General features: G+C 43.6%; 1 protein-coding gene across 1 annotated transcript in view; it reads left to right on the forward strand.

The window, feature by feature from the left end:
• dipk2ab (divergent protein kinase domain 2Ab) overlaps nucleotides 1-5,318 on the forward strand; it is a 66,465-nt gene extending 61,147 nt beyond the window's left edge. Inside the window, exon 4 of the mRNA XM_072679319.1 lies at nucleotides 1,550-5,318. Coding sequence (XP_072535420.1) covers nucleotides 1,550-1,881 — 332 coding nt within the window. The 3' untranslated portion in view covers nucleotides 1,882-5,318. The remainder of the gene's footprint in view (nucleotides 1-1,549) is intronic.
• Nucleotides 5,319-24,459: the final 19,141 nt, after the last annotated feature.

Here is a 24,459-nt window from a genome sequence, read left to right on the forward strand (position 1 = left end):
TTCCATGAGCGCCATTGTAAGTTAAAATAGAAAAAAACAAGCTAAAACAAAAAAACTTCCTTCTGTTAATTTTCTCATGTCAGTGTGAAATACAGTGTTCTGCACCTCCACACAGGGCTTGTTCAGGCCTGGAAAGGGCATGAATTAAAGTAGAGGGGTTCTGTAAGAATAGGGAAAAGATACTAATCTCTAAATCCATGAACGCACATCGAGGGCTTTCTACACCATGCAAAAAGGGCTTGGTATAGTACTGTGACTTGTGATGAGAGTGTAACCCTTTTTGGTGCTCTATAGAACCGTTTTTTAAAAGGTTCTGTATAGAGCCACCTACAAAAGCTGTTTCCACCACTGCAAAGAACGCTTTTACCATACAGTCAACTAGAGATAGGGCTTGGCGATATAGCTGAAAAAATTACCGTGATAAAATCAAATTTTAGCCATTATATATCATTATTGATCATTTGTAAGTATCTATTTTTGATAGAGTTGGTAAGAAAAGGCTAAATTTAAATATTTTATTTATTTAAACACCTTAATTTAAATGTAACCACCTTATTTATTCAATCATGCCCATATTTTATTATAGTGCATTATTTCGAAATGTTGCTGATGTGTCAAATATCTGTTTCAAGTCAAGTCAAGTGGGTTTTTGTCATTTCAACTACATACAGAGTACACAGTGAAACGAAACAACCTTCCTCCAGGACCATGGTGCAACATAGACACAGTGCATACAGAACACAAGTGCAACACAATACTAGTGCAGACAGACAACACAACACAGTACAGACAAAAAATAATAAATACTGTGAGTATGTGAGTGTGAGTGTGTGTCTGTGTATGGAACACAAAAACCATCAGTTCAGTCTCTGGAGTTGAGAAGTCTGATGGCTTGGGGGAAGAAGCTATTGCAGAGTCTGGTCGTGTTGGACCGGATGCTGCGGTACCTTCTTCCTGATGGCAGGAGGGAGAACAGTCTGTGTGAAGGGTGGGTGGAGTCATCCACAATGCTGGTTGCTTTCGGGTGCAGTGGGCAGTGTAAATGTCCATGACTGAGGGGAGAGAGACTCAGATGATCCTCTCAGCTGTCCTCACAAGACGTTGGAGGTTCTTGCGGTCAGAGGCTGTGCAGGTCCCAAACCAGGCAGCGATGCAGCTGCTCAGGATGCTCTCTGTTTGGTCTATGGTCAAATAAGATCATTCCCCCATGTGCATTTAAGAGGGGGGTTTAAAGGGCTGTTATAGAGCCAGAGCGGACGCTCGCTTGGGGTGTGTTCATTTGTATTTGATGCGTTTAACTGAAACTGTGGATCATTTTATTAAAAAAAAAAAAAAGATCTTATAGCTACAGATGAGGTCTATCACAATACACGGTGCTATTGTTTTCACACCCAGGCCTATCCAGAGGGTTCTTTGAGCTGTTATGGTTCTAAGTAGAATCGTTTTCTCCAGTAAAGCCTTGAAAAACAATTTCCTAAGGAGTGTAACCCGCCGATGCTCATGCTGAGGTGTTCCCCTAACCGTCCCCTCTCTCTCCCTCTCTCCACAGACAAGCCAGAGAACTACGACGTCTGGTACGAGAGCAAGTTTGAGGAGTGTGATAAAGAGGCCTGTCTCTCTTTCTCTAAAGACATGCTGTGCTCGCGGGTAACCGTGGACCACAACTACTACGCCATCTGTCAGAACCTGCTGTCTCGCTACGCCACATGGAGGGGCAGCCACGGGGGCCTTCTGCATGACCCGCCGGCCCACATAGCCAAAGACGGGCAGCTGGAGGCCATGCTGGAGGAGTGCGCCAATCCCAAGAAGCGCTACGGCCGGTTCACAGCGGCCAAAGAACTCCGCGAGTACCTCACCCAGCTCAGCGGCACGGCCAGGTAATGACTGGCCACGGACTGAACACGTCCAGCCCCAGCCCAGTTGGCCACTTTCTAGTTAGGTGTTGGGGGAAGCGTTCAGATCCCCGGAATTCGCAGCGGCGAGGGGAAAGCACATCCGAGACCTTCCGAGGACCTTCTGAGGTTCTTTTGAGGTCCTCCCGAGGGCTTTCAGAGATCTTTCTGGGGTCCTACCAACTTGTGAGACCTTCTGAGTTCCACGTTACGTCCCGACCTGCTGATGTTTTAGAACACCTTTCTGTGTGACTGTTCTTGATGGGGTGCAACCTGCTGTAGTGGACTGCTGTTGCCGTGGAGACTGGAGGACACGATTGGAAAGCAGCTTTTGTTGGAATGTGAGGAAACCTGGTGGAAGACCGGAGAAGATGGCCAAAACCAGAGCTTCTCCAGCTCCTCTCACTACTCCAGATCACCCGTCCGTCACATGATCTCTTTCTACTCATGTGTGGAGACTTACTAGTGTGTCTAACAGCTTGAACTCCTACGAGAACTTGTGTTCATCACTTAAGGATCATAAGGTTTACTCTCTGAACAGGGTGGGGGGCAGCAGCTATTTTTTATGGGTAGCAACTCATCCCATAGATTGGTTGATGAGCTAAGAAAGCAAGTGTGCTTACAATGGCAGCTGGAAGAAATTGGCACACAGCAGCTTAGGAGGGACCCTGCATCCCTCTTTACGTACGGAGGAGTCACGTGATTCTGTTCCAGTGATCTGATGGTTGGCAATCAGCGTTTGTCTTTAGAACGTGGAAGTGAAGGTTTAGCGTGTACAGAAGAAAGGAATAGAGCAAAAAGGGACATGGAAGAGGCTACAGCTGGCTTTTAACCCCCACATTTGCATATACCAAAGAGTCTGGTTATATGTTGATCCAGTCCCTGTACATTTTATCACATTCACCTGATCATAGACGCCCACATGGCCTTGTCAGTACCAGTGTTTCTTGGCTTGTATCAGTCAAGCAAGAACGATGAAGGCTGAAGTTGATCCAAATTATGCAGCGCCGTCGGTGTGGAACCTGTGGAAACCTGTCCCCTAATTGGCCATTAGTAATAAACAATGCCCCGACACCATCACTGAAACCTGGCGCAGCAGTTCGACAAGGCCCATGCATCTCCTCTCCTCTCATACACGCACATAGTAAACCTGGGGATTTTCCCCAACCCTCAAATTCAGTCTTAATCTCCAAGCTTTGAAATCAAATTAATCAGACTTTAATCAAACGTCTCTGACGCTTAACATCGGTTAACTTTGAGCCGTTTCTGCCGTCCCCTCTCCTCCCCTCCCCTCCTTTTCTAATGAATTAGCACATTTGGTTTGATTTTGCACTTGGTGGACCAGTGAATTAGATCAGTATGCTAATGCGTGTATGTGCACATGCGTTTGATGAAGTGGGTGGGCTCCGCATTGATCCTTGGAGGAGGGGCTAGCGTCTGAAGGTTAGGTAATCGGTCTGGAATCGTACGTTTCGTACAAAATAAATGAATGGAAGGAGTGCAGATGTGTGTTTCTCTCTAAGGCCCAGCATGCCCCAGCTCTTTTTCTGGAGGCCTACCAGCTTGCAGAGCTTAGGTCCTGCCCAAAATTAACGCCCAGCACTAACTCATAATAGAGTAATAGAATATTTCGGGGGGTTAATTTAGAGATCCTGTAGAATTTAGCGAGTGTAAGACTAGTGTTACATTTGGACATTACTACTCGTGAAGAAAGTGGTAGCGCAGTGGCCAAAACTGCACCCCCGCCCCCTAACCTTGCCTTGATGTAGCTTTACCCAGTGTTGGTTATTCTCCTTTGAGCAGCTTCATGAGGAGATTACCCAGTTCTTCTGCCCAATTTTAGCTAGCCAATCACCCAACCCACTCGTTAGTACTCTCCCCAATCATTACATGTAATGCTCCCATCACTGGGAGGGTGAGGACCGACCCATGCCTCCTCCGACACATGTGCAACCAGCCACCATCTCTTTTCAAACTGCCGCTGATGCAAGATCACCGGGCAACCAATGCGCTCTGAGGACTGTGTCGGGTACCCAGTCTGATGCATCAGCTAGCAGACACTCGTGTCGGCCAACCGGCATCACACCGAAATGTTGTGGGGAGAGAAAGAGAGCCATCTACTAACCCGGAGAGAGTAGGCAAGTTGTGCTCTCTCAGGCTCCGGCTGCTGATGGCAGGCAGCCTGACCTCGGATTCCAGCTAGCGATCCTCGGGTCACAGTGGGAGCGCCGTAGTCCATTGGAATGAGGAGGTGTCTTGAAAACAAATGTCAAGCTTATAAAGTGTTAAGATCACATAAATCCGTGGATCTGAATGTCCTTTTAATTAAGTTAATCAGCCCAGGCTTGTGACTGGTGCTTGTGACTAGTGCAGGGATGTTGAAAGTAGGGAGTTGGGGGAGCGGGGGGTTATCTGCTAACCCAGCTGCTAAAAATAATTCAGAAATATTTAATAGGATTTTTTTAGGATTAATTTACCCACATTATAGCATGTCTCTAATAACTGTGTAATTACACTAACAATCATGTAATAACAGTGTAACTACCGGTGATGTATTTGTGGATACAGATGTGTTACAGTAGTAGTTTATAGTATAGTTTAGACTCATGCATTTACACAAGTGTTTCTCCATAACCAGCAGCAGGAAGAGCAGCAGTTCAAAGAAATATTATTCCCATCATCTATTACACATTTATAACCACATGAGAGAGACTGCTGATTATAGCTGTTAAGGCACACTTGGCTAATTACATGAGTCGAAACTGACGGTGATGCATGTTTATTACCACACAAGCTGTACTGTTGGAATCCATCTGTAGCAGTGAATCCATCGCCAGTATTTACATTATTTCATAGGTTATTAATGTGTAATAATACAGTTATTAGAAACGTGTGATCTAAAGTGGGACCAGGTTTAGTTTTATGTAAAATTTTCAAACATGTCCCATGTATCAGTGTTTACAAGCATTGTCCGACACTGCTCAATCTACAGATTCCACCCACCTTGAAACCTTCCCTGCGGTAGATCAAGCCCAAGGGCAGGGCTGCGATAAGGCTTTACAGGCTGGCAGATCTTCAGGAGCTGACCTTTGGCTGGCATTGCTCTGAGAAGTCAAACCCTGTGTGTTAAGACATAGAAAAGCAATAAGTGTTGAACCATCGTTGTTCTAAATCCCTCAGATCGGCCGTATGAGAGATCCATCTCTGCTCCTCTGGGCTCCTCTGGGCTCCTCTGGGCTCCTCTACAGGGCCGTGGCGTGAGAGGGATTTGTACGTGCGTCAATAACTGTCTGCTTTTGTACTGTAATTAATTATTTTTCATCGAGTATATCAGCAGTGTCTGATTTTACTGTGCCTTTCATTCGAAAGTTGTATTCACAACTTTTCAGTGGGTTTAAATATCAAATAAATGAATATATATCTATATCTATACTCACCTCACGCCTGCTGCTTTCTCTGTGTCTGATTGACTTGGATTCCACTTTTGCGTCTCTCCTAATAATGCTGGTCATTAATGAATAAGGGAATAAGGCCAGCAGGGGTGTAGAAACGTATCTGTGTATCGAAGTATTGCGATATTATGTTTTGCAATACAGTACCGATTCTCTAAAGCACAGTACTGATTCACAGGGGTTCACTTAGTGTTGCGTTTAAACCCTGACCACTAGATGGCAGTCTCCAGGTCCTACTGTTCTGATTGGGTAAACCGTAAACGTCTCTCTTACTCAGGATAAAAGAACACCATAATCTGCAGAAACCTGTCATAGTTTTCCTATAATTACTTGGATAAAAGGATTGCAGTATATCATCTTGCTTACAGAATCACAATACGCTATATGGACAAAAGTATTGGGACACCTGAGCATTAATTGTTTCTTCTGCCATTAAAAAAAGAGTTTAAAGAGTTTTGTTGGAGTAACTGTCTCTACTGTCCAGGGTAGAAGGCTTTCTACTAGATTTTACTAGGAGGAGCATTGCTGTGAGGATTTGATTGCATTCAACGACAAGAATGTTAGTTAGGTCAGGATATTGGATAGATGATCACCACCCCACCTCATCATCCCCAACTCCTCAACTCGTCCCAAAAGTATTGGATGGAGCTCCACCAACCATCATTCCACAGAACACAGTTCTTCCATTGCTTCACAGTTCAGTACTGGGGGGCTTTATACCCCTCTAGCCCACGCCTGGCATTATTAGGCAGCATGGTGCCAACAGGTTCATGTTTATCTGCTCCTCCAGAGAGTCCTATTCTATTGGCAGTTTCTTCTCTACAGACACTAGACTGGTAGACTGGCTGTGTGTGTATCTGTGTCAGCAAAGGATGCAACTTAAATTAGCTGAATGCAGTCATTAGAAGGGATGTCCACAAACATTTGGACATGTAGTGCACATTGCAGTGTATTGAAATGTAACCCCTGTGTCGTGACGGGCAGGTTCTTGCCAATGCGCCACACTAAAGGCCAATGCCACAAGCTCTGATCTTCACCATCAAAGTCTTCGTTTCCCCACCAACCCCCAAAACCCATGTGCCCATTCCGTCAATCTTGTGCTGGAGGGAAACTGACACACTTTTTACCCCACTTTCCCCCAGAAGGAGTGTGTGTGTGTGTTTTGTTAGTTTTTTTCCCCCTGGTTTTTGGGGGGGCTGGACTGTCCCTGTCCTCTTTTCCATGTATAAGGGTGTGTTGTACTGTGGTGTAATGCGGGGCCATCGCTGCAGCAGGAGAAATGAATCCCACTGCTGTAGCTAGGAGTGCCTGACTGATCTCCACCATTAAGAAAAGCCCCATTACCACAGCAATTTGTGTGTGTGTGTGTGTGTGTGTGTTTGTGTGTGTGTGTGTAAAAGTGTAGCTTCATTCATCAAACTAACTTTCCAGCAACAAACTCTTGCAAAGGAACTGGGAGGTACTGGTCTTTAATGGCCACAGCAAATTACAGCTGTGTGTGTGTGTGTGTGTGTGTGTGTGTGTGTGAGAGAGAGAGAGAACAGAAATAGTAGTAGTAACTGCCTTGAACCCCAACTCTGTAATTGCTTTCCTATTTCACTGCTTTATTAAAGTGATAGTTTAGGCAAAAATTATATAAAAAAAAAAAAATAATTAAAAAGAAAAAAGTCAAAAATGTAGTGGATCTGCTGGGACATGCAAACTGGACTGCATTTGTTTGTTTATTTGTTTGTTTGTTTTTGTGTACGCATCAAGATACAGGAATTACTATTTGGTTTATTGATTTTTTTTTTTTTTATTTCCTTTTTTATTATGAATGTCTATAAATCATAAAATTATTCAAATCAAAGAAAGGGCCGAATACTGTGCTGCCATCTAATGGTCAGGTTTTAAAAACAACACAAAATGAACCATGGTCTGCCACCAGTCTTTACATTAAATAACATGCTAATAACTAATCATTAGAAATCAATTCTGCTTTTTGAAGAATTGATACAGTATATCTCTGCCATCCAATGAAAAACATGTATCTCCATTTTTGGCTGTTTTTAGTTTTCGCCATCCTTTAAACCCTGTAGCTGTTCTGTATACTGTGTAAATAATTGACAATGACTCAAAATGAAAGCTTTTTACTTTGACTTGACTCCTGTAAAGATGCTGTTTTGGAGATACAAGGTTTTTTAATTGAACAGTGCCAATATAAAAAGTTAACAGTGCGATATTACTGGACATGTTTGGTGTCAGATTAAATGTGAGCAGATTGACATGAACCATTTGGCACCATGCCTAATGCCAGGCGTGGGCTAGAGGGGTATAAAGCCCCCCAGCATTGAGCTGTCGAGCAGTGGAAGAACTTCTGACCTCACTAACGCACTTGTTGCTGAATGCAATCAAATCCTCACAGCAATATTCCTCCTCCAAAATCTAGTAGAAAGCCTTTTGCCCTGGACAGTAGAGACAGTTACTCCCACAAAAGCAGGATCAACTCTTTTTAATATATATATATGCATATTTTTGACGATGAATGAGCAGGTGTCCCAATACTTTTGTCCCTATAATGCAATGCATTTAACCCGCCTGTCCTCACGCTTACAGAATGAGACTGTTGAGGGTGCTGAGTTGTGGGAGGTGTGGTGAGGTGTGTAATTGCTCAGGCCCACCCTGAAGGCATCTCTACAGCTCACTCTGTGTCGGCTCAGCTTTGGACCCAGTGGTCAGCTGTTGAAAGCAGTGCTGCTGTAATTGTGCCTGTCATGATTTCACCTATGCAGTATCAGCAGAGTTCAGCCCAGAGCTCAGCCCAGCACTCCCTCCTCCCAACCACAACCCAGGGCCCAAACGCATTCGGCGCACTGCCCTATCAGAGGTAGGCGCTTAAATAAGAAATATGTGGGCCACGGTAGCAGTCCTGGGCTGCATTATCTAAATCTGAACACGACCGCAGCCTTGCCTGTCAGATGGCCGGGCTGCCGTGGAATAAAAAAAAAAAGGACCCAGATATCTTATTTAGGGCAGAGAAGTGAGAACCTCCGTGGCTTCCTGCTCTGCCGGCACCGCCGCTGCTGCTGCTGCTGCTGCAGGAGAAGAAGAGGAATGAGCGGCGACAAGAAAGCGAAGTTTCCCTTTCCTCCACTGGCTTGATAAAAAGTCTATTTAATGCTCTGTCAGGCTGAGCTACGAAAAGAGACCATTTTTAGAAAATGCTAAAGCCGGGGTATAGTCACACTGAAAATAAGCCCTGGCCAGCATAGCAAAAGGGTAGCTGTGTGTGTGTGTGTGTGTGTGTGTGTATTTTATATATTGTATGTTGTATATTGTTATATATTATGTTATATATTGTATCACATATACACACACACACACACATTATATATATATATATATATATATATATATATATATATATATATATATATATATATATATATATACACTCATACACACACACTTATTTATTTATATATATATATATACCTGCCAAATACTGAATAGGCCCCCCCTAGTACCTCCACAACAGATCTGACCAGTCAAGGCATGGACTCCACAAGACCTCTGAAAGTATCCTGCTGTGGTATCTGACACCAAGCCGTTAGCAGCAGATCCTTTAGGTCCTGTAAGTTGTGAGGTGGGTGGGACCTCCATCGATCGCATCAATAAGCATTAGATGTCCATGGTCCTGTTGCCAGTACACTGGTTAACCTTCCTTGGAGCACTTTTTCATAGGTACTGACCACAGTCATATCACCCCACAACACCTGCCTGATGTTTTGGAGATGTTCTGACCCTCCAGTCTTCTAGAACACCACGGTCTGGTTCTTGTCAAAGTGTCTCAGAATCTTAAGCTTGTCCATTATTTCTGCTTTTAACACCTCCATCAACTTTAGCCATTACATTAAAACCACCTGCCTAATACTGCGAAGGCCCCGCTTGTGCCAACGAAACGGCTCTGACCTGTTGATTAACTTTCTTATCAGTTTGTGCTTCAGTAGACCTTCTGTGGGATCTGACCAGACAGCCTAGCCATCACTCCCCAGGAACATCAGTGAGCCTTAAGCACCCATTACTCTTTTGTCGGATCAAAGGCTGTCCTTCCTTGGAGCAGTTTTGGTAGGTACTGACCACTGCATACCGGGAACACTCTACAAGACCTGCCTGATGTTTTGAAAATGTTCTGACCCAATCGTCTAGCCGTCCCAGTTTGGATCTGGTCAAAGTGGCTCGGATTTTTCACTTGCTGCCTAATATATAGATCCCACCCACGATATTAGGATATTAAAAGCAGGTGTGTGTGTGTGTGTGTGGGGGGGGGGGGGGGGGGGGGTCAAGCTGTGGAGAATGCAGTTCTAGGTTTTTCCGTAGGGTGATCTCTATGGTATGTTAACACAGGCGTGTGATGAAAGGCTGCACTGTGTGACAGATGGTATGTGTTTGTTTATGGGGTCAGAATTCCTTCAGTGCTGGGAGAAGGTGAGGAAACCGGTCGCTGGTGAAGTGGATACCTCCTCCCAGAGAGATTGAGGTCAAATAAAGCATGTAAAGCACCATGTTCAACACACATCTTCAAAGCAGGGCAGAATTAGGGCACCCCAGCTTCTGACTTAAGTACTGGTTTTGTGTAGTGTGTATAAACTAGGCCTGGGTGACATAGCACAGGCTGTAGTTTTCCATATCATTCCATATACAGAATTCTTAAACATTGATTATCCTTGTCTACAGTGGAAATTGTCCAGGGATGTGATCTACATATTAGGCAGCAAGTGAACAGTCGGTTCTTGAAGGTGATGTTGGTAAAAACTGTGATGTTTTAGATGACTGGGTCAGAACATCTCCAAAACATCAGGCAGGTATTGTGGGGTGTTCCTGGTATGCAGTGGTCAGTACTTACCACTAGTAGTCCAAGAAAGAACAACCAGTCAACAGGCAATAGGGTTATAGGAACCTAAGGCTCAGTGATGATCATGGAGGTCCCACCTCACAAACTTACAGGACTTAATGGATCTGCTGCTAACGTCTTGGTGCCAGATACAACAGCAGGACACATTCAGAGCTCTTGTGAGTCTAGACCTTAAATGCTCAGATCTGTTGTGGGGTCACAAGGGGGACCTACAAAATTTTGGGCAGGTGGCTGATTGATGTAGATGTCTTAGGTCAAAGACGTAGAACATTTGGTGGAGAACGTCCTGGGTTACACTAGGCCTACACCCTTAAAAACGGGGGGGTTTATAGGGTTCTATAGTATGATAACTTCATATACAATAAAACCCTGTCTGTGGTTTTTATAGAAGTGGTTCTGCATAGCATCAAAGTGGGTTCCAGTTTTATTAGTGAAGGAACCCATTTGCCTTAAAGTATAGGAAATAACAGTTACCAAATTATGTAATATCAATAGCGCATCCACAGTCAATCCACAGTCATATCAGAACATTACGTCCACCCCTTAATGGGCCAAGTTCCCAACCAGTGGTGGTCATAATATTCTGACAACAGGGTTTTATTTTATATGAAGAACCATTTAAGCATTCAACCAACTAAAGAACCATTGAACCTCCCTGTTTTTAAGGTTGTAGGCCTAGAGTAACCCAGTATTTCCACCACTAAAGTGTTTTTCACATGATGCCTTAGAACAACACATTTGATTCTCTAAATAAAAAAATAAAAAAATTGAAATGGACTGAGCCAAAATAAGGGTCCTAAAAGCCCGGTTTCAGAGTCCCAAAAGTGGTTTTCCAAGCAGGAATCTTTTTGATGCTGTCTTTCTATAGCCTTTGGAGAACCTTTGAGAACCTTTACATGATGTGGAAGAACATTGCTGGAAAAATAGTTTTGTGAATATAAAGAACCTTCAAGAAGTTCAAAGAACCTTAACATCACATAAAGGTTCTTGGAGGAGCCCATACATTGGCATAAACCCTTGATATGGCGTGAAGATTCTAATACCTTTATAAAGGTTCCTCAAAGATCTCTAGAAGTGTCTCTTGTGAGACATTGCTTATGAAACCCCCATCATCTTAGCATTTAGAACCATAGAACCGGAAGTCCAGGCCTATAGGCCCGCTCAGGAACCTTTGTTCTCTCTCTGGTTGGTTCTCCAGCTTGTTTGTCTGCTGCCTCCCACTTAGTTACCCCGGCATCTCCTCACTGCAGGGAAAGGTCAAACCCAGTGTGGGGAGTGCTTAGCCAGCAGGGGGGGGCACGTGCCGCCAATCCTATTACCCACCCTGTTTAAACCAACATCATCATCAGCCCTGAGGGGGGTAGGAGTTTGGTGGGGGGTTTGTATGGACAGATGATTTCTCTCTCTTCCCCCACTCCCCTGTTTCCCTCCTCTACCTCCGTATCTTATCTCCCCAGGCGCGTCTGCAAACACCCCAGGCCGTGATTACAAGCACCATTTATTCTGCTCATGCTCTGATAGAGCAACAACACGCCACGGTTCGGAGACAACGTGCAATTCTACACGGGTTCTTGCACGGTTGGAAAAGCACTGTTTTTTTATTTTTATTTATTTATGCTGTGTTAAGAATGACAATGAAGCCGGTGGTCTCCGTTGAAGGGAAGTCTCCGGGTACGGGACACTACGGGTCCAATTACTCCGACCGTCCAGCCAGTCAGCCAGTCAGCCAGCCAGTCAGTCAGTCAGGCTGTGTTTACTCTTCTCGTTTTCACCACATTCCAGAGGAGGATTAAAAAAGAAGCATCTCGCCAAGAAAAAGAGCACCGTGAGGAAGGAGCTGGCCGTGATGGCTGCTGATTGACATGCGGTGGTTTGTAATCTTTCGCGCATTCATCACGGCTGAATGACTAATACACAAGTGCAGAGATGGAGGAGTGTTTCACATGGAAAGCACTGATTAAAGGTGTAGTCTCTCGAGAGTAATAAGCTGTGTAAGAAATCTGTAAACACGCTCACATCGACAATAGAAGGGAAGTCTGCAGGCGGCAGGGCTATTGTCTTGACCCGCACAAAGCAAAACAATCACAGCAGCATCAAGACCAGACAAGACAACCATATTCATCGTTAGTGTCGGACACCGATGGAATTCGGCTCCGCTCACTTTCCATCCGTGCAGTGAACACACACATACACACCAGTGAACAGTGAGCACACGTGACCGGAGTGGTGGGCAGCCATCAATGTGGTGCCCGAGAAGCTTTATGCATGGGCCCAACAGTGGCAGCTTGTCAAGCCCACTACCCTGTCATCAGTAGCCCGGTGCTCTAACCGCTTACCCACCACTACCTTATTCCTGGAGTCCTGTATGAATCAACAAAACAAACGCTTGGCAAGCGTTTGCCCACAATTAGCTTTTTAAAATGTTCTTAATACTGTAAATCATACTGTAAAACATGAAAGGCGAGACGAGGGCCCCAAAATGGAAACCTGAAACTGTCAAAATCTTAATGTTTTTGTTCCTGAGTTGCAGCCACAGCACAATATTCCTAAATCAGTTTGGGAAAAAAGTATAAACCAGGTGGGAAGCCAGGAAATTGGAGCCCCATGAAAAGATATTACACTGGGCCCCACCACCCCAGTGCATACAGTGGCGTTGATGCATTCATTTGATGCCAGATTGATACCTGCCAGAAGAAAATGACCAAAGGCTGTATTTTTCAATAAATAAAATATTTTATGAATTCTGAAATTCTTCTAGTTTAATATTAAAATGAAATACAATACATTTCTTAATTCATGTTTAGGGCCCATAACACTACCAGGCTCCAACCCTTAAAAGGGGGACACTCTGACCTCATCTGGTCAACTACAGAGAAATCAGAAATCAGAAATGGTCTGATGAAGTGAAATAATGTTGAACTATGGTTGATGTGAGAGCATGTCATGGGTTAAGAAAATGGGATTGAGTGTAGAATGCCCAGTATTATCAGAGGGAGACAGGAGGAAACTGCTGCACAGCACTGAGGCGAACAACAGGAACAGGTCATCTCAAAACATGGGAGAGAGAAAGAGGAACAGAAAGGAAGGAAAAAACTGAGGTTTGAGGGTCAAGGCAAACACAAGCACGTTTGTGGTGGTAGAAACTGGTCCAGAGGGCAGACAGGCAGCAGCACCCAACACTTGCAACAGCATTGAGTGGGCAGTAGGAGGGGCAGCTCAGGACATGGTAGACAAACTTAAAGAAAGAAACATAAAAAAAATGAAAGTTTTAGAGTACTGAGGGAGTGTAGTGGACTGAGAAGTAGTAAAAGTATCAACAGGTTACAACAATTATCAACAAAAAAGAGAACGTTACCTCAAAGCTTAAGTAAAGCGGCATAGTATAAGCAAAACTATTGAGAGCTTTATATGTCAGGAGGAGTGTTTTTTAATCTATGCAGAATTTAAATGGTAACCAGTTAAGTATTTTTTGTGTGATGTCAGCTTTCATCAACACTTGACCCTTTTAGATGTTTAAACCACTTAACAGTAGTTTGTAACAGAAGAAAACATTATTTAGGTCATTATTTAGGTAAAAGCTGCTCTATATACGAAGGAAGACACTTTGATAAAGCTGAGTGCTTCAGCTAAATACACCCAAAGGATTAGCAAACAGCTGTTTTAGGATAATGCAACCTTTGCAGTTTTTTTAACTTACTATTTTACCCTTGAATAAACAATCAACACTGTTTACATTAAAGGACAATGTGTAAAAAAAGGACTGAAAATGAACTAAACTCAAATGTGCCATGGAATGCATTTATTTAGTAGTTAAGTTGTGGTTTGATGTAGAAATAAATATGCAACTTTGGTTAGTTTTTCAAGCCTATTTACAACCCTGTTATTCATTTATTGAATAAAGCAGGCTGACTTTATTGGCTGGTTTATGATATAGCAGTGGTCCACAGGAGCCACATAGCATGAACTTAACATGAACTTACTGTAATTAGTGCAGTTTCCCTGGATAGTCTTGTTGTCCTTTTTATATACTATATGGCCAAAAGTATTGGGACACTGCTCATTCATCATTTCTCCTAAAATCAAGGGTATAAAAAAAGAGTTTATCCTGCTTATCTAGGTTTTTTACTTGATTTTGAAGCATTACTGTAAAAATTTGATTGCATTCAGCAACAATAAGTGTTGTCAAGATCAGGATGTCAGATGATCACCACCTCACCTCATCCCCAACTGCACAACTCATCCCAATAGTATTGGATGCAGGACCATCTCTCTAGCTCACGCCTGGCATTAAGGCATGGTGGCACTATGTTCATGGTGTCTATCTGCTCGAGTCTTGTTCTATTGGCAGTACTTCTCTAAAGGGACTAGACAAGCTGTGTGTGTGCAAGTTAAAGTAGCTGAATGCATTCAATCCAAGGGGTGTCCACAAACATTTGGACGTATAGAGTGCCTGTAATTACATAAAAATCTGTAACTGACATTGAATGCTGTGTTTAGCACATTGAATTACCATTAAAATGATGTAAATGAATGATTTAATTACACATATAGAATTAATAAGCCCATTATCTGGCAATCATGCTAGCTGGCTAGGAGAAACAGCCCAACATATTTACAAAAGCATGCAAGCTGCAACTCCTCGTTTTCCTGATCTTTTCTGGCCTATCCAACTGCAAAATGATCTGGACAGCTTTTTCTGAGGGCCAGTGAATTTACTTAGGATTGCTTCTCCCGTAACTGAAAAGTAGCAGCAAGTAAATTCAAATTCCAGTAGAAGGCAAAGTACCCCGCAAACCGTCCACTGTGCATATCTGATATTGGATATGAATTTTTATAAAGGACTGGGACAGTTTTCCTTGCTGAAAGCAAGCTGCAGGCCTCCTTTCCTCATTTTATTAAAAATCAACAGCGAAATCTCTCTCTCTCTCTCTCTCTCTCTCTCTCTCTCTCACTCTCTCTCTCCCTCTTTCTCTCTACTGTATGCTAGAGTGCTAAGCCTCAGTGAGGCTCCGTTTAGCATGTGTGCAATGCAAACAAAATGCTGACGCGGACCCCATAGGACGTGATGGGGCCCCCCTGGCCAGTCCCATGTCCTTCACACAGCCTTTTCCTGACCCACACACATATCTCCCTCTCTGGGCCTCCAGTTTTGCCCACCTCTCAGGCTATATTTACACCCTTCATCAGATGTGTGAGGAGCAGGAAAAAATACTAGGACTCGGAGATCTCAGCACTGTGTATTTTTCTCAATTCATGCCTTTAAAAGTAGAATTTAATCTCGGCACAGAACTCTCAACCCTGGGGGCGATGAAAGACTTGGTTTATTATACAAAGTAGTTTATGATCAGTGAAGCAGGAATAAAGCACAGACTGGTCGGTGGCAGCTGGTCTGACGCAGGTAGAGGGGCATCTCAGTGTACTACAATTCCCTGTGTCCACAAACCGCTGGGCCTACAACCTTTATCTAAGGGGAAACATTAATTACCAAAAGCTAAACTGAACAGAGTTTACAGCCTAGATTTAAAAACTAAGACTGTGTCTGAGTCCCGAACATTATCTGCATAGGGGGGCTTTTATAAGAAAAGGCTCTTCCCCTTGCTAAGGTTTTCTGAATTCTGGGAACTACTAAGAAGCAGCACCCTGAGATCTAAGTAGTCTTGATGGTTCATAATATGTAATAAGATCCCGCAGGTACTCAGGAGCGAGGCCATGTAGGGCTTTATATGTTAATAGAAGAATTTTGTAATCAATACAGAATTTAACTGGGAGCCAATGAAGTGCTGATAGAACTGGACTGATATGGTCAAATTTGCTAGTTTTAGTAAGGACCCTGGCTGCAGCATTTTCAACCAGCTGAAGTTTATTGAGGCTCCTGCTGGAACAACCTGACAGTAGTGCATTACAGTAATCTAGCTTGCTAAACTAGCTAATCTTTTCTGCATCCTGGAGAGATTATGTCCATTAAAAATCCTTCTAGATTATTTTTGCAGTTTATCTATTAGCAGTTGACCTGTTTTTATATTACTGTGTAATATTAATTAAACAAAAATAAAAAAGGAATAATAATAAAATTATAATAATAATAATAAAATAATAATAATAATAATAATAAACATATATAACATTTATATAGGCTTTTTACAGCAAATGTTGTCACAAAGCAGGTTTACAGCGATCCAGGTCCGAGCCTCTTTTGGGTAAGCTAGTGGTGACAGTGGCAAGATGAAAACGTGAGTGAGAATGATAAAGTCTATGCAGACTCTGCTGTCCTGCTGATTTGTGCTGTTGTGAGTGAGCAGTTAGACTTCTTCCCATTGATTTACAAAGTACAAAGTATGCCTTATGAACCTTCCCAAAGTCTAATAAACTGCTGTGGTTCACATCAGCATACCCCTGACCAATCACAAGGCTAACATAGCTCCACCCTCTCAGAGTCTGAGCAAGCTAAAGCTAAAGCTGAAGCTAAACCGGGTGAGCTAAAGATCAAGGCCAGACTGGGGAGGGATGACAGAGTTTGTATCTATATATGGGCTGGTAACTCGGTTCTAGATATCAGAACCATAGTAAACCCTAAAGATATGTGAATCACAACCACAGTTCAGAGTTGAAGCATCATTTTGATGATTTTTGAGAAGTGTTTTCTATTGAAACTTTGCTGAACGCTTCACTGAACACCCAGGTTTAGTATCATATATAATATTCAACATATCGGAAAGTTTATTTCATTTAAATATTTAATAAATACACAATATTAACATTTTAATTATTAGTGCTACTGTTCAGTGTATTGTCCAGGACTACATCACACCCCAGTGTGATTTTCACTTCTGCCTGCCACTTCTCCCTGTCGCTGGCGGTTCAGGAGCCCTTGTACCCTCCTGGGTTTCAGAGGTGCCATCAGCATCGTCCCGCAGCGCTACAAAAGCAGGACGAGCGCTAAAACGTCCGCAGCACTTTCAGTTAAAAGCTTAAGTCGCTCTCGCCTTCGTCTTCACGAGTCTTTCACAGCCTAGGAGGAGAGAGCTGTCTGGCTGCCGCTGGGTCTGAGGTGTGAAGCTCTCTGGGAGCCGGAGCAAGATGGTTCGGCTGTGTGAAGTTCGGCCTCGATGATACAGACACACACCGCGTTTACTCTCACTGTGGAGCAACTACACACACTAATGGCACATGTGACCTACTAATGATCATGTGTGATGAGGGGAAGGTCTTGCTCTGCTCAGAACATATCTTGCAGGTCCCTGTGGACTCCAGTTTTACAGACAGATAGACAGATAGATCAATAGAACCGTGGACAGACAGATAGACAGCCAAGCATCAGCTATCAGAATGGGGCTAAAATGGAAGCTTAGTGATTTTGAGCGTGGCGTATTTGTTGGTGTGAAAAGGGCTGGTTTGAGCACTTCTCGAACTGCTGATCTCCTGGGGTTTTGATCTCAGAATGGTGGAATGAAGAAAATATGCAGTGATAGAATTTGGAAACGCCTTGTTGATGAGAGAGAGCGATGGAGAATGGCTAGACACAGGTCCAAGCATGAGGAGGATGAGCTACAACAGCCACATTGGGTTCCAGTCCGGCAAAGAACGGAAAGCTGATGCTGTTCTATTTAAGTCTGGGTTTATTCTTGAGTCTCTAGGGTTCAAGTTTTTGTCTCTGGGGTTCAAGTCTGAGTCGAGTCTGGAGTTTCTGGTCGCTCTGTCCTGCAGATTTCTCCTTTTCAACATTCTGAGAATTCGACCCTTCCTCTCTAGAGAGGTCACCCAGGTGCTTGTTCAGTCTCTCGTCACTTCAAGACTTGACTACTGCAACTCTCTTCTGGCTGGTCTCCCTTTGCGCACCATCAGGCCCCTGCAATTAATCCAGAACTCTTCACTGGCTTCCTGTAGTTGCTGCATTCAGAACCCTGATGCTGGCCTACTAAGCCAAGACTGGACCAGCCACCCCCTCCATACTTGATGGAAATGGTCAAAAGCCGATCTGCACCAAGAGCCCTTCCAGCTTCAGCTCGGCTCGACCCGCCATCCTTTAAGATCCACGGAAGACGAGTGTCCAAGCTTTTTTCTGTCCTGCACCGAAGTGGTGGGACGAACTTCCCCTGGGTGTCCGAACAGCTCAAGAGTCCAACGCTCACTGTCCTCAAACCTAGACTGAAGACCCTCCTCTTCCGAGAGTACTTGGGCAGAGTGTAGTGTCGAGTATTGAGGTCTCCATATTGACATCTGTATTTAGAGGATTGTAGTCTACACAAAGTAGCTAAGGGTATTTTCTGTGAAGCACTTTTGTACATCGCTCTGGAGAAGAGTGTCTGCTAATTGCCTTAAATGTAAATGTCTTGAGTCTGTGGGGTTTGAGTCTAAGTTGTTGTCTCTGGTGTTTGAGTGTATATCCAGTCTTAAGTCTCTGGGGTTCAAGTCCGGGTGAGGTCTCTGGTGTTCGGGTGTTTGAGTATGGTGTTCGAGTCTCTGGGGATTAATTCTGAGTCTTGAGTTTCTAAATGTATTGAGTTTCTTGAGTCTCTCAGATTTGAGTATGAGTTGAGTCTCTGGGTCTGAGCCGAGTCTTGAGTTTCTGCAGTTGAAGTCTGAGTTGAGTCTCAATGTTTTCATTGGGTTACATTGGGATACATCGGACTCAGTGTGTGTCCGAGTTGGGTCTCGAGTTTCTGAAGTGTGACACTGAGCTGAGTCTCGAGTTTCTGTAGTGAGTCTTGAGTTGAGTCTTAAGTCTTTGGGGTTCAAATCTGACCATTGAGTGTCTTGAGTCTCTGGGGTTTGAGTATGAGTCGAGTTTTGAGTCAGCTCGGTGAGCTTTCGATGGAAGTCAATGTAAAACGATTTGATTCCAAGTCATGTTGATTCCAAAGCATCTGTTGGTCCATTCGTCACTGGATTTTGGTACAATGTAAAGAACCACTATCAGGTTTTTGTTGGAGAGCAACAATGTTTTCATTGGGTTACACTGGGTTACATCGGACTCAGTGTGAGTCTAAGCTGAGTCTCGAGTTTCTGAAGTGAGTCTGAGTTTAGTCTCAAGTCTCTAAAGTGTGAATCTGAGTTGAGTCTTGAGTCTCTGAAGTGAGTCTGAGCTGAGTCTCAAGTGTCTGAAGTGAGTCTGAGTTCAGTCTTAAGTCTTTTTAGTGAGTCTGAGCTGAGTCTCAAGTGTCTGAAGTGTGAATCTGAGTTGAGTCTTGAGTCTCTGAAGTGAGTCTGAGCTGAGTCTCAAGTGTCTGAAGTGAGTCTGAGTTCAGTCTTAAGTCTTTTTAATGAGTCTGAGCTTAGTCTCGAGTTTTGATTCCAAGTCATGATGATTCCAAGGCATTTCTATTGGTCCATTCATCACTGGATTTTTGGTACAATGTAAAGAACCACTGTCAGATTAACATTATGTCAAAAAGTGAAAAGTGGCAAAAATGGAGATTGGATGGAGATAAGGTTTTTGTAGTACAGCAACAATATTTTCATTGGATTACATCCCTACTAACAAATGCATCAATAACATCCCTGACAGTCAACACGCTTGTTTTCTTGAGTTTATTGTAATGTTATCCAGGTAAATTCCCACTTACAGCTGAGACACCCAGCTGTAATCAGTTTCCCTGACAGCCTAAGACTTTCACACACTGCTGTATATTCCAAATAAACCGGTTTTGATGGTTAGACCACCTTCAAGACAACCTAGAAACTTAAAGCTGAGGGGGCACCGAATCCTGACTGAGGGGTCACTGCCTGTGGTGCTGGGTCTGCTGTTACTGATAGTGCTCCTGTGTTTAGGAGAGACGGTGTTCAGAGTGAAAGTCACAGATTAGAATCCTCTCTTCATCTCTGTTCTCCCCGTCCTGCCTCGCCTTGCCTCGCCTCGCTTCGCCTGCACTCGACTCCTCACAGCTGGAGCGTCTGCTCGGCATCAGGAAGATGTGTGTAGAAGTGTGTCACACACTCTCTCGGCTCGTGTCACTTCCCCTACCGCCAGTCTGACTTCAAACGCCTCGCGGGCCGCTAACGGCGCGGAGGGACTCTCTGGCAGAAGCTCAGCGGATGAGGAACCAAAGACAGCTATTTTATGCTGTCTCCAGTCAGCCAGCTCTGATACTGCAGAGAGCGAGAGCAAGGAGGCCTTGATGTGCTATAAAGCGCAGAGTTAGAGATATAAAGCTGTTGTTCATGCGCGTATGTCGCAGACAGGACGCAGATGCGTGGAGACAGCGTTTGTGTGCTGTGTGTGTGTGTGTATGTGTGTGTGTGTGTGTGTGTAGTGCTGCCAGGTCGTGCGGAGCTGTGGGCTGCCTTCCTGTCCTCTTGGACTGGTTCCACTCAGGAAGCTTATTTTTAACTTCAAGAGATAGCAGCTCAGCGAGTGGCCCAGTCTAAAGCCTTCAGAGATAATCTCATCAACACCGCTCCTGATTCCGTCTGCGCTGGGTGTTTATGATTATCTGAAATGTGCACTAAGATATAAAACATCCCCTACCCTACATATAACATCCTACAGCATAATCCAGTATGGCCCATTAAACTGCAGGCTTTGTACTCAGGCCTTCGTTTATTAACTATACCTATTTATTTAGGAGCGTCTAGGATTTTGGGACATTTTCTGCCCTGTCCACCATATCTGAACTGTCCGTAATCCATTAAGACTTGAGTCTGAGACAGAGCTGAGTCTCAAGTCTTTGAAGTGAGTCTGAGTTGAGTCTCAAGTCTCTGAAATGTGAGACTGAGTTGAGTCTCAAGTCTCTGAAATGTGAGACTGAGTTGAGTCTCAAGTCTCTGAAGTGTGAGTCTGAGTTGAGTCTTAAGTCTCTGAAGTGTGAGTCTAAGTTGAGTCTTAGGTCTCTGAAGTGTGAGTCTGAGTTGAGTCTTAAGTCTCTGAAGTGTGACTCTGTGTTGGGTCTTAAGTCTCTGAAGTGTGAGTCTGAGTTGAGTCTCAAATCTCTGAAGTGTGAGTCTGAGTTGAGTCTTAAGTCTCTGAAGTGTGAGTCTAAGTTGAGTCTTAAGTCTCTGAAGTGTGAGTCTGAGTTGAGTCTCAAATCTCTGAAATGTGAGTCTGAGTTGAGTCCTAAGTCTCTGAAATGTGAGTCTGAGTTGAGTCTTAAGTCTCTGAAATGTGAGTCTGAGTTGAGTCTCAAATCTCTGAAGTGTGAGTCTGAGTTGAGTCTCAAATCTCTGAAGTGTGAGTCTGAGTTGAGTCTTAAATCTCTGAGTTGAGTCTCAAGTCTCTGAAGTGTAAGTCCGAATTGGGTCTCGAGTCTCTGAAATGAATCCGAGTTCAGTCTCAAATATCTGAAGTGAGTCTCAAGTCTCTGAAATGTGAATCTGAGTTGAGTCTTAAGTCTCTGAAGTGAGTCTGAGTTCAGTTATAAGTCTTTTTAGTGAGTCTGAGCTTAGTCAACTAAGACTCCAAGTTGAGTCTTAAAGTCTCTGAAGTCTGAGTCTGGTTTGAGTCTCAAGTCTCTTTAGTGAGTCTAAGTTGAGTCTCGAGTATCTGAAGTAAGTGTGAGTTGAGTCTTGAGTCTTGAGTCTCGCGGCTGAATGGCATAATCACACATTACATAAAAAAATCTTTATTATTAATTTGCCACAATTTAAAGCAATACTATGTAGCATTTACCTTAAAATAACTGCCTCAAAACAACTGTGCTCTACTGCTCCTCTGACCATTATGAAGAGAATGTATAAGTAGGACCTACTCCAGGCTCAGCGTGCCAGAAACTGCTCTATGCACCTCTGGTAAAGCAGGCAGGAACACACTCACCAGGACTGTTTAAAGCTGTGTAGTCATATTTGTGTGTAAAAACCTGTAATTTCACTATTAGTGATGTTCTGTATCTCTCAGCTTGTCCAGAAATGCATGTCCTTAAGTGGTGGCTCAGGCTTGAATTATACTTTCTGACACTCTCAAAAAATTAAGGTGCTTTAAAGGATTCTTTAAACGCTGCCATAGAATCACCACTTTTGGTCATGTAAAGAACCATGACTGCATTGGAGATACGAGTGTAAAGAACCTTTACATCCAATAAAAGTTTCGTAAAGCCTTTAAATTATATATATATATATATATATATATATATATATATATATATATATATATATATATATATATATATATTTTTTTTTTTTTTTTTTTTTTTTTTTTACAAAAGAGGTTCTTTTATGGCCTTTGTAGCAGTTTCAATTGTAAGAGGGCAGGAACAAGAAATACCAATTCTCCATATTGCCTCTTAAAGACTCTCTCTTAAGCCTCAAGCATTGCTTTTCAATCAACATGCAAGTACGATGTGTCTCAAGTCTGAATCACTAACCCCACCTCTATCTCCTACTTACAAACTTAGTAACAATGTGGAATGGATTGAAAGTGCAGATTCTGTAGTTTGGCAGAATTCCTCTGCCTGTTTAAACTTTCTGTGAGTGAGAAATAATTTCAGATGACATCAGTTGTTATTGGGTAAAACTGTGAATGGCCTTTGTTGGGGGATGTAGGCGTATGGGATGCCCAGTGGAAATGGACATAAAGGATTAGCTCTGGTACTCACAGATCTCAGAAACAAAGGGATTAGCTGTGGGCGAAATGTGGGTCACACACGGACACGGGTGAAACCGGCCTTGTTTAAATCCCCCAGCGAAGGTCAGGGTCAACGTGGGTCAACCCGGAGCCAAGCGGGATCAGCCCACCTCTCTCCCACTCGCCATCTGTGTGTGGAGGGGCTGGAAACACAGGCCAGGAGCTTTTCACCCCCTGCATACAAACAATTCTCAGTAGGATCTGATGGTTTTCTTTGTCTTCTCGTCTGCCTTTACTCCTCGTCACAAAGGTGGGAGAAGAAAGTGAGGCAGTGCGAAGGCGTTGCTGGATTTCATCACCAAATTAACACGAAGACGAAAAACATCTGGCCATGGCAGTCTCAAACTGTTTGAACGTTTTTTAACATGTGGCCTGGGTGTGTTTGGCGGCACAAAAAAGTCCACCAAACTCACAGCTTTGTAGACCAAGCATCTTCAAAAGACAGTTTTTTTTTTTTCTTTTTCCGACAGTATCTCTTGTGGATAAGCGAGCTGATGGGTTTTTATTACACCAGCAGCCCAGCAGCAGGAGGAAGAGCTAAAGCCTCAGCGATAAAGCCCTGGCCGCAGTGTCTAGGCCAGGAAATCATCTAAAACCTGCACTTAGCCTGACGCTTTCAGCTTTGTGGTGGCCAGCACTTGACCCTCCTTCCACCCCACCCCATCCCACACTCGCACAGAACAGACCTCTTACACAACAGACTACTGAATATAATACTAGTAATAGCACTAGTGTGGCCAAAGAGCAGCTGTTGCAACCTGGCTGGGCTTTTTGATGAAGTGCGAGTGGTCCAAGTGATTGCACAATTATCAGCCCAGTCTTTCATATCTCGGCTGTAATTAGCCAGTATGCTTGCGCTAATGGATGTCGCGATGGAGTTGAGTGAAAAGCAGGTGAAGGGAGATTATTGCCATTATTGTATTATGAGAAAGAGATCACTGTGCTCAGTCTTGCGTTGTAAGCCCCAAGGGTGAGGTTTGCAGGAGAGGATTACTTACAGAGGCCGACCAGACTGAAGAGGCAGCCCATACCGCTTTTAAGCCCCTCTCGTCACGTATACACTCAGCAAGCTGTCGAGTAGCTGGCTCTTCCTTTTACATTCACATTTACGGCATTTAGTAGCAGGCGCTCTTATCCAGAGTGACTTACAGCAGGGCTTTGTTGTCCTCACACAGAATGTGTCCCTAGCGAGTGTAAATAGGTTAGAGCCTAAAATACCCCTCGAGCTCAGATACTGCCAGAGTAACAGCAGTACTGACACCTAGATAAAAAGATACACCATTTAGAGATAAGATGTTACATAAGTGCAATACAAGACTTTTTAATAATTGAAAATTTCATATTCAGAGCATGTTTTGGGACACTGGGGACACGCATGCATCCGCCAGGGTTAGGATGTTGTGGCTGGGGGGCTTTAAGTAGGCCCACGTTGTAGGACCATGGCAGTGTGTGTGGGTGGAAGGGTGGAGTTAAATACTTCTATAAAACCTCATCAATACATACACCGATCAGCCAAAACATTAGTCAAGTCAAGTCAAGTCAAGTCAGATTTATTTGTATAGCTTTTTACAACTGTAGTCGTCACAAAGCAGCTTTACATAATTAGTAATTAGTAAAAGACAAAGACAAAAAAAAGTGACGTAAGACATGAAGGATCAAAGACCCCCA

Source organism: Salminus brasiliensis, chromosome 5 (genome assembly GCF_030463535.1).
Source record: "Salminus brasiliensis chromosome 5, fSalBra1.hap2, whole genome shotgun sequence".
In the NCBI taxonomy this organism is placed as follows: Eukaryota; Metazoa; Chordata; class Actinopteri; order Characiformes; family Bryconidae; genus Salminus; species Salminus brasiliensis.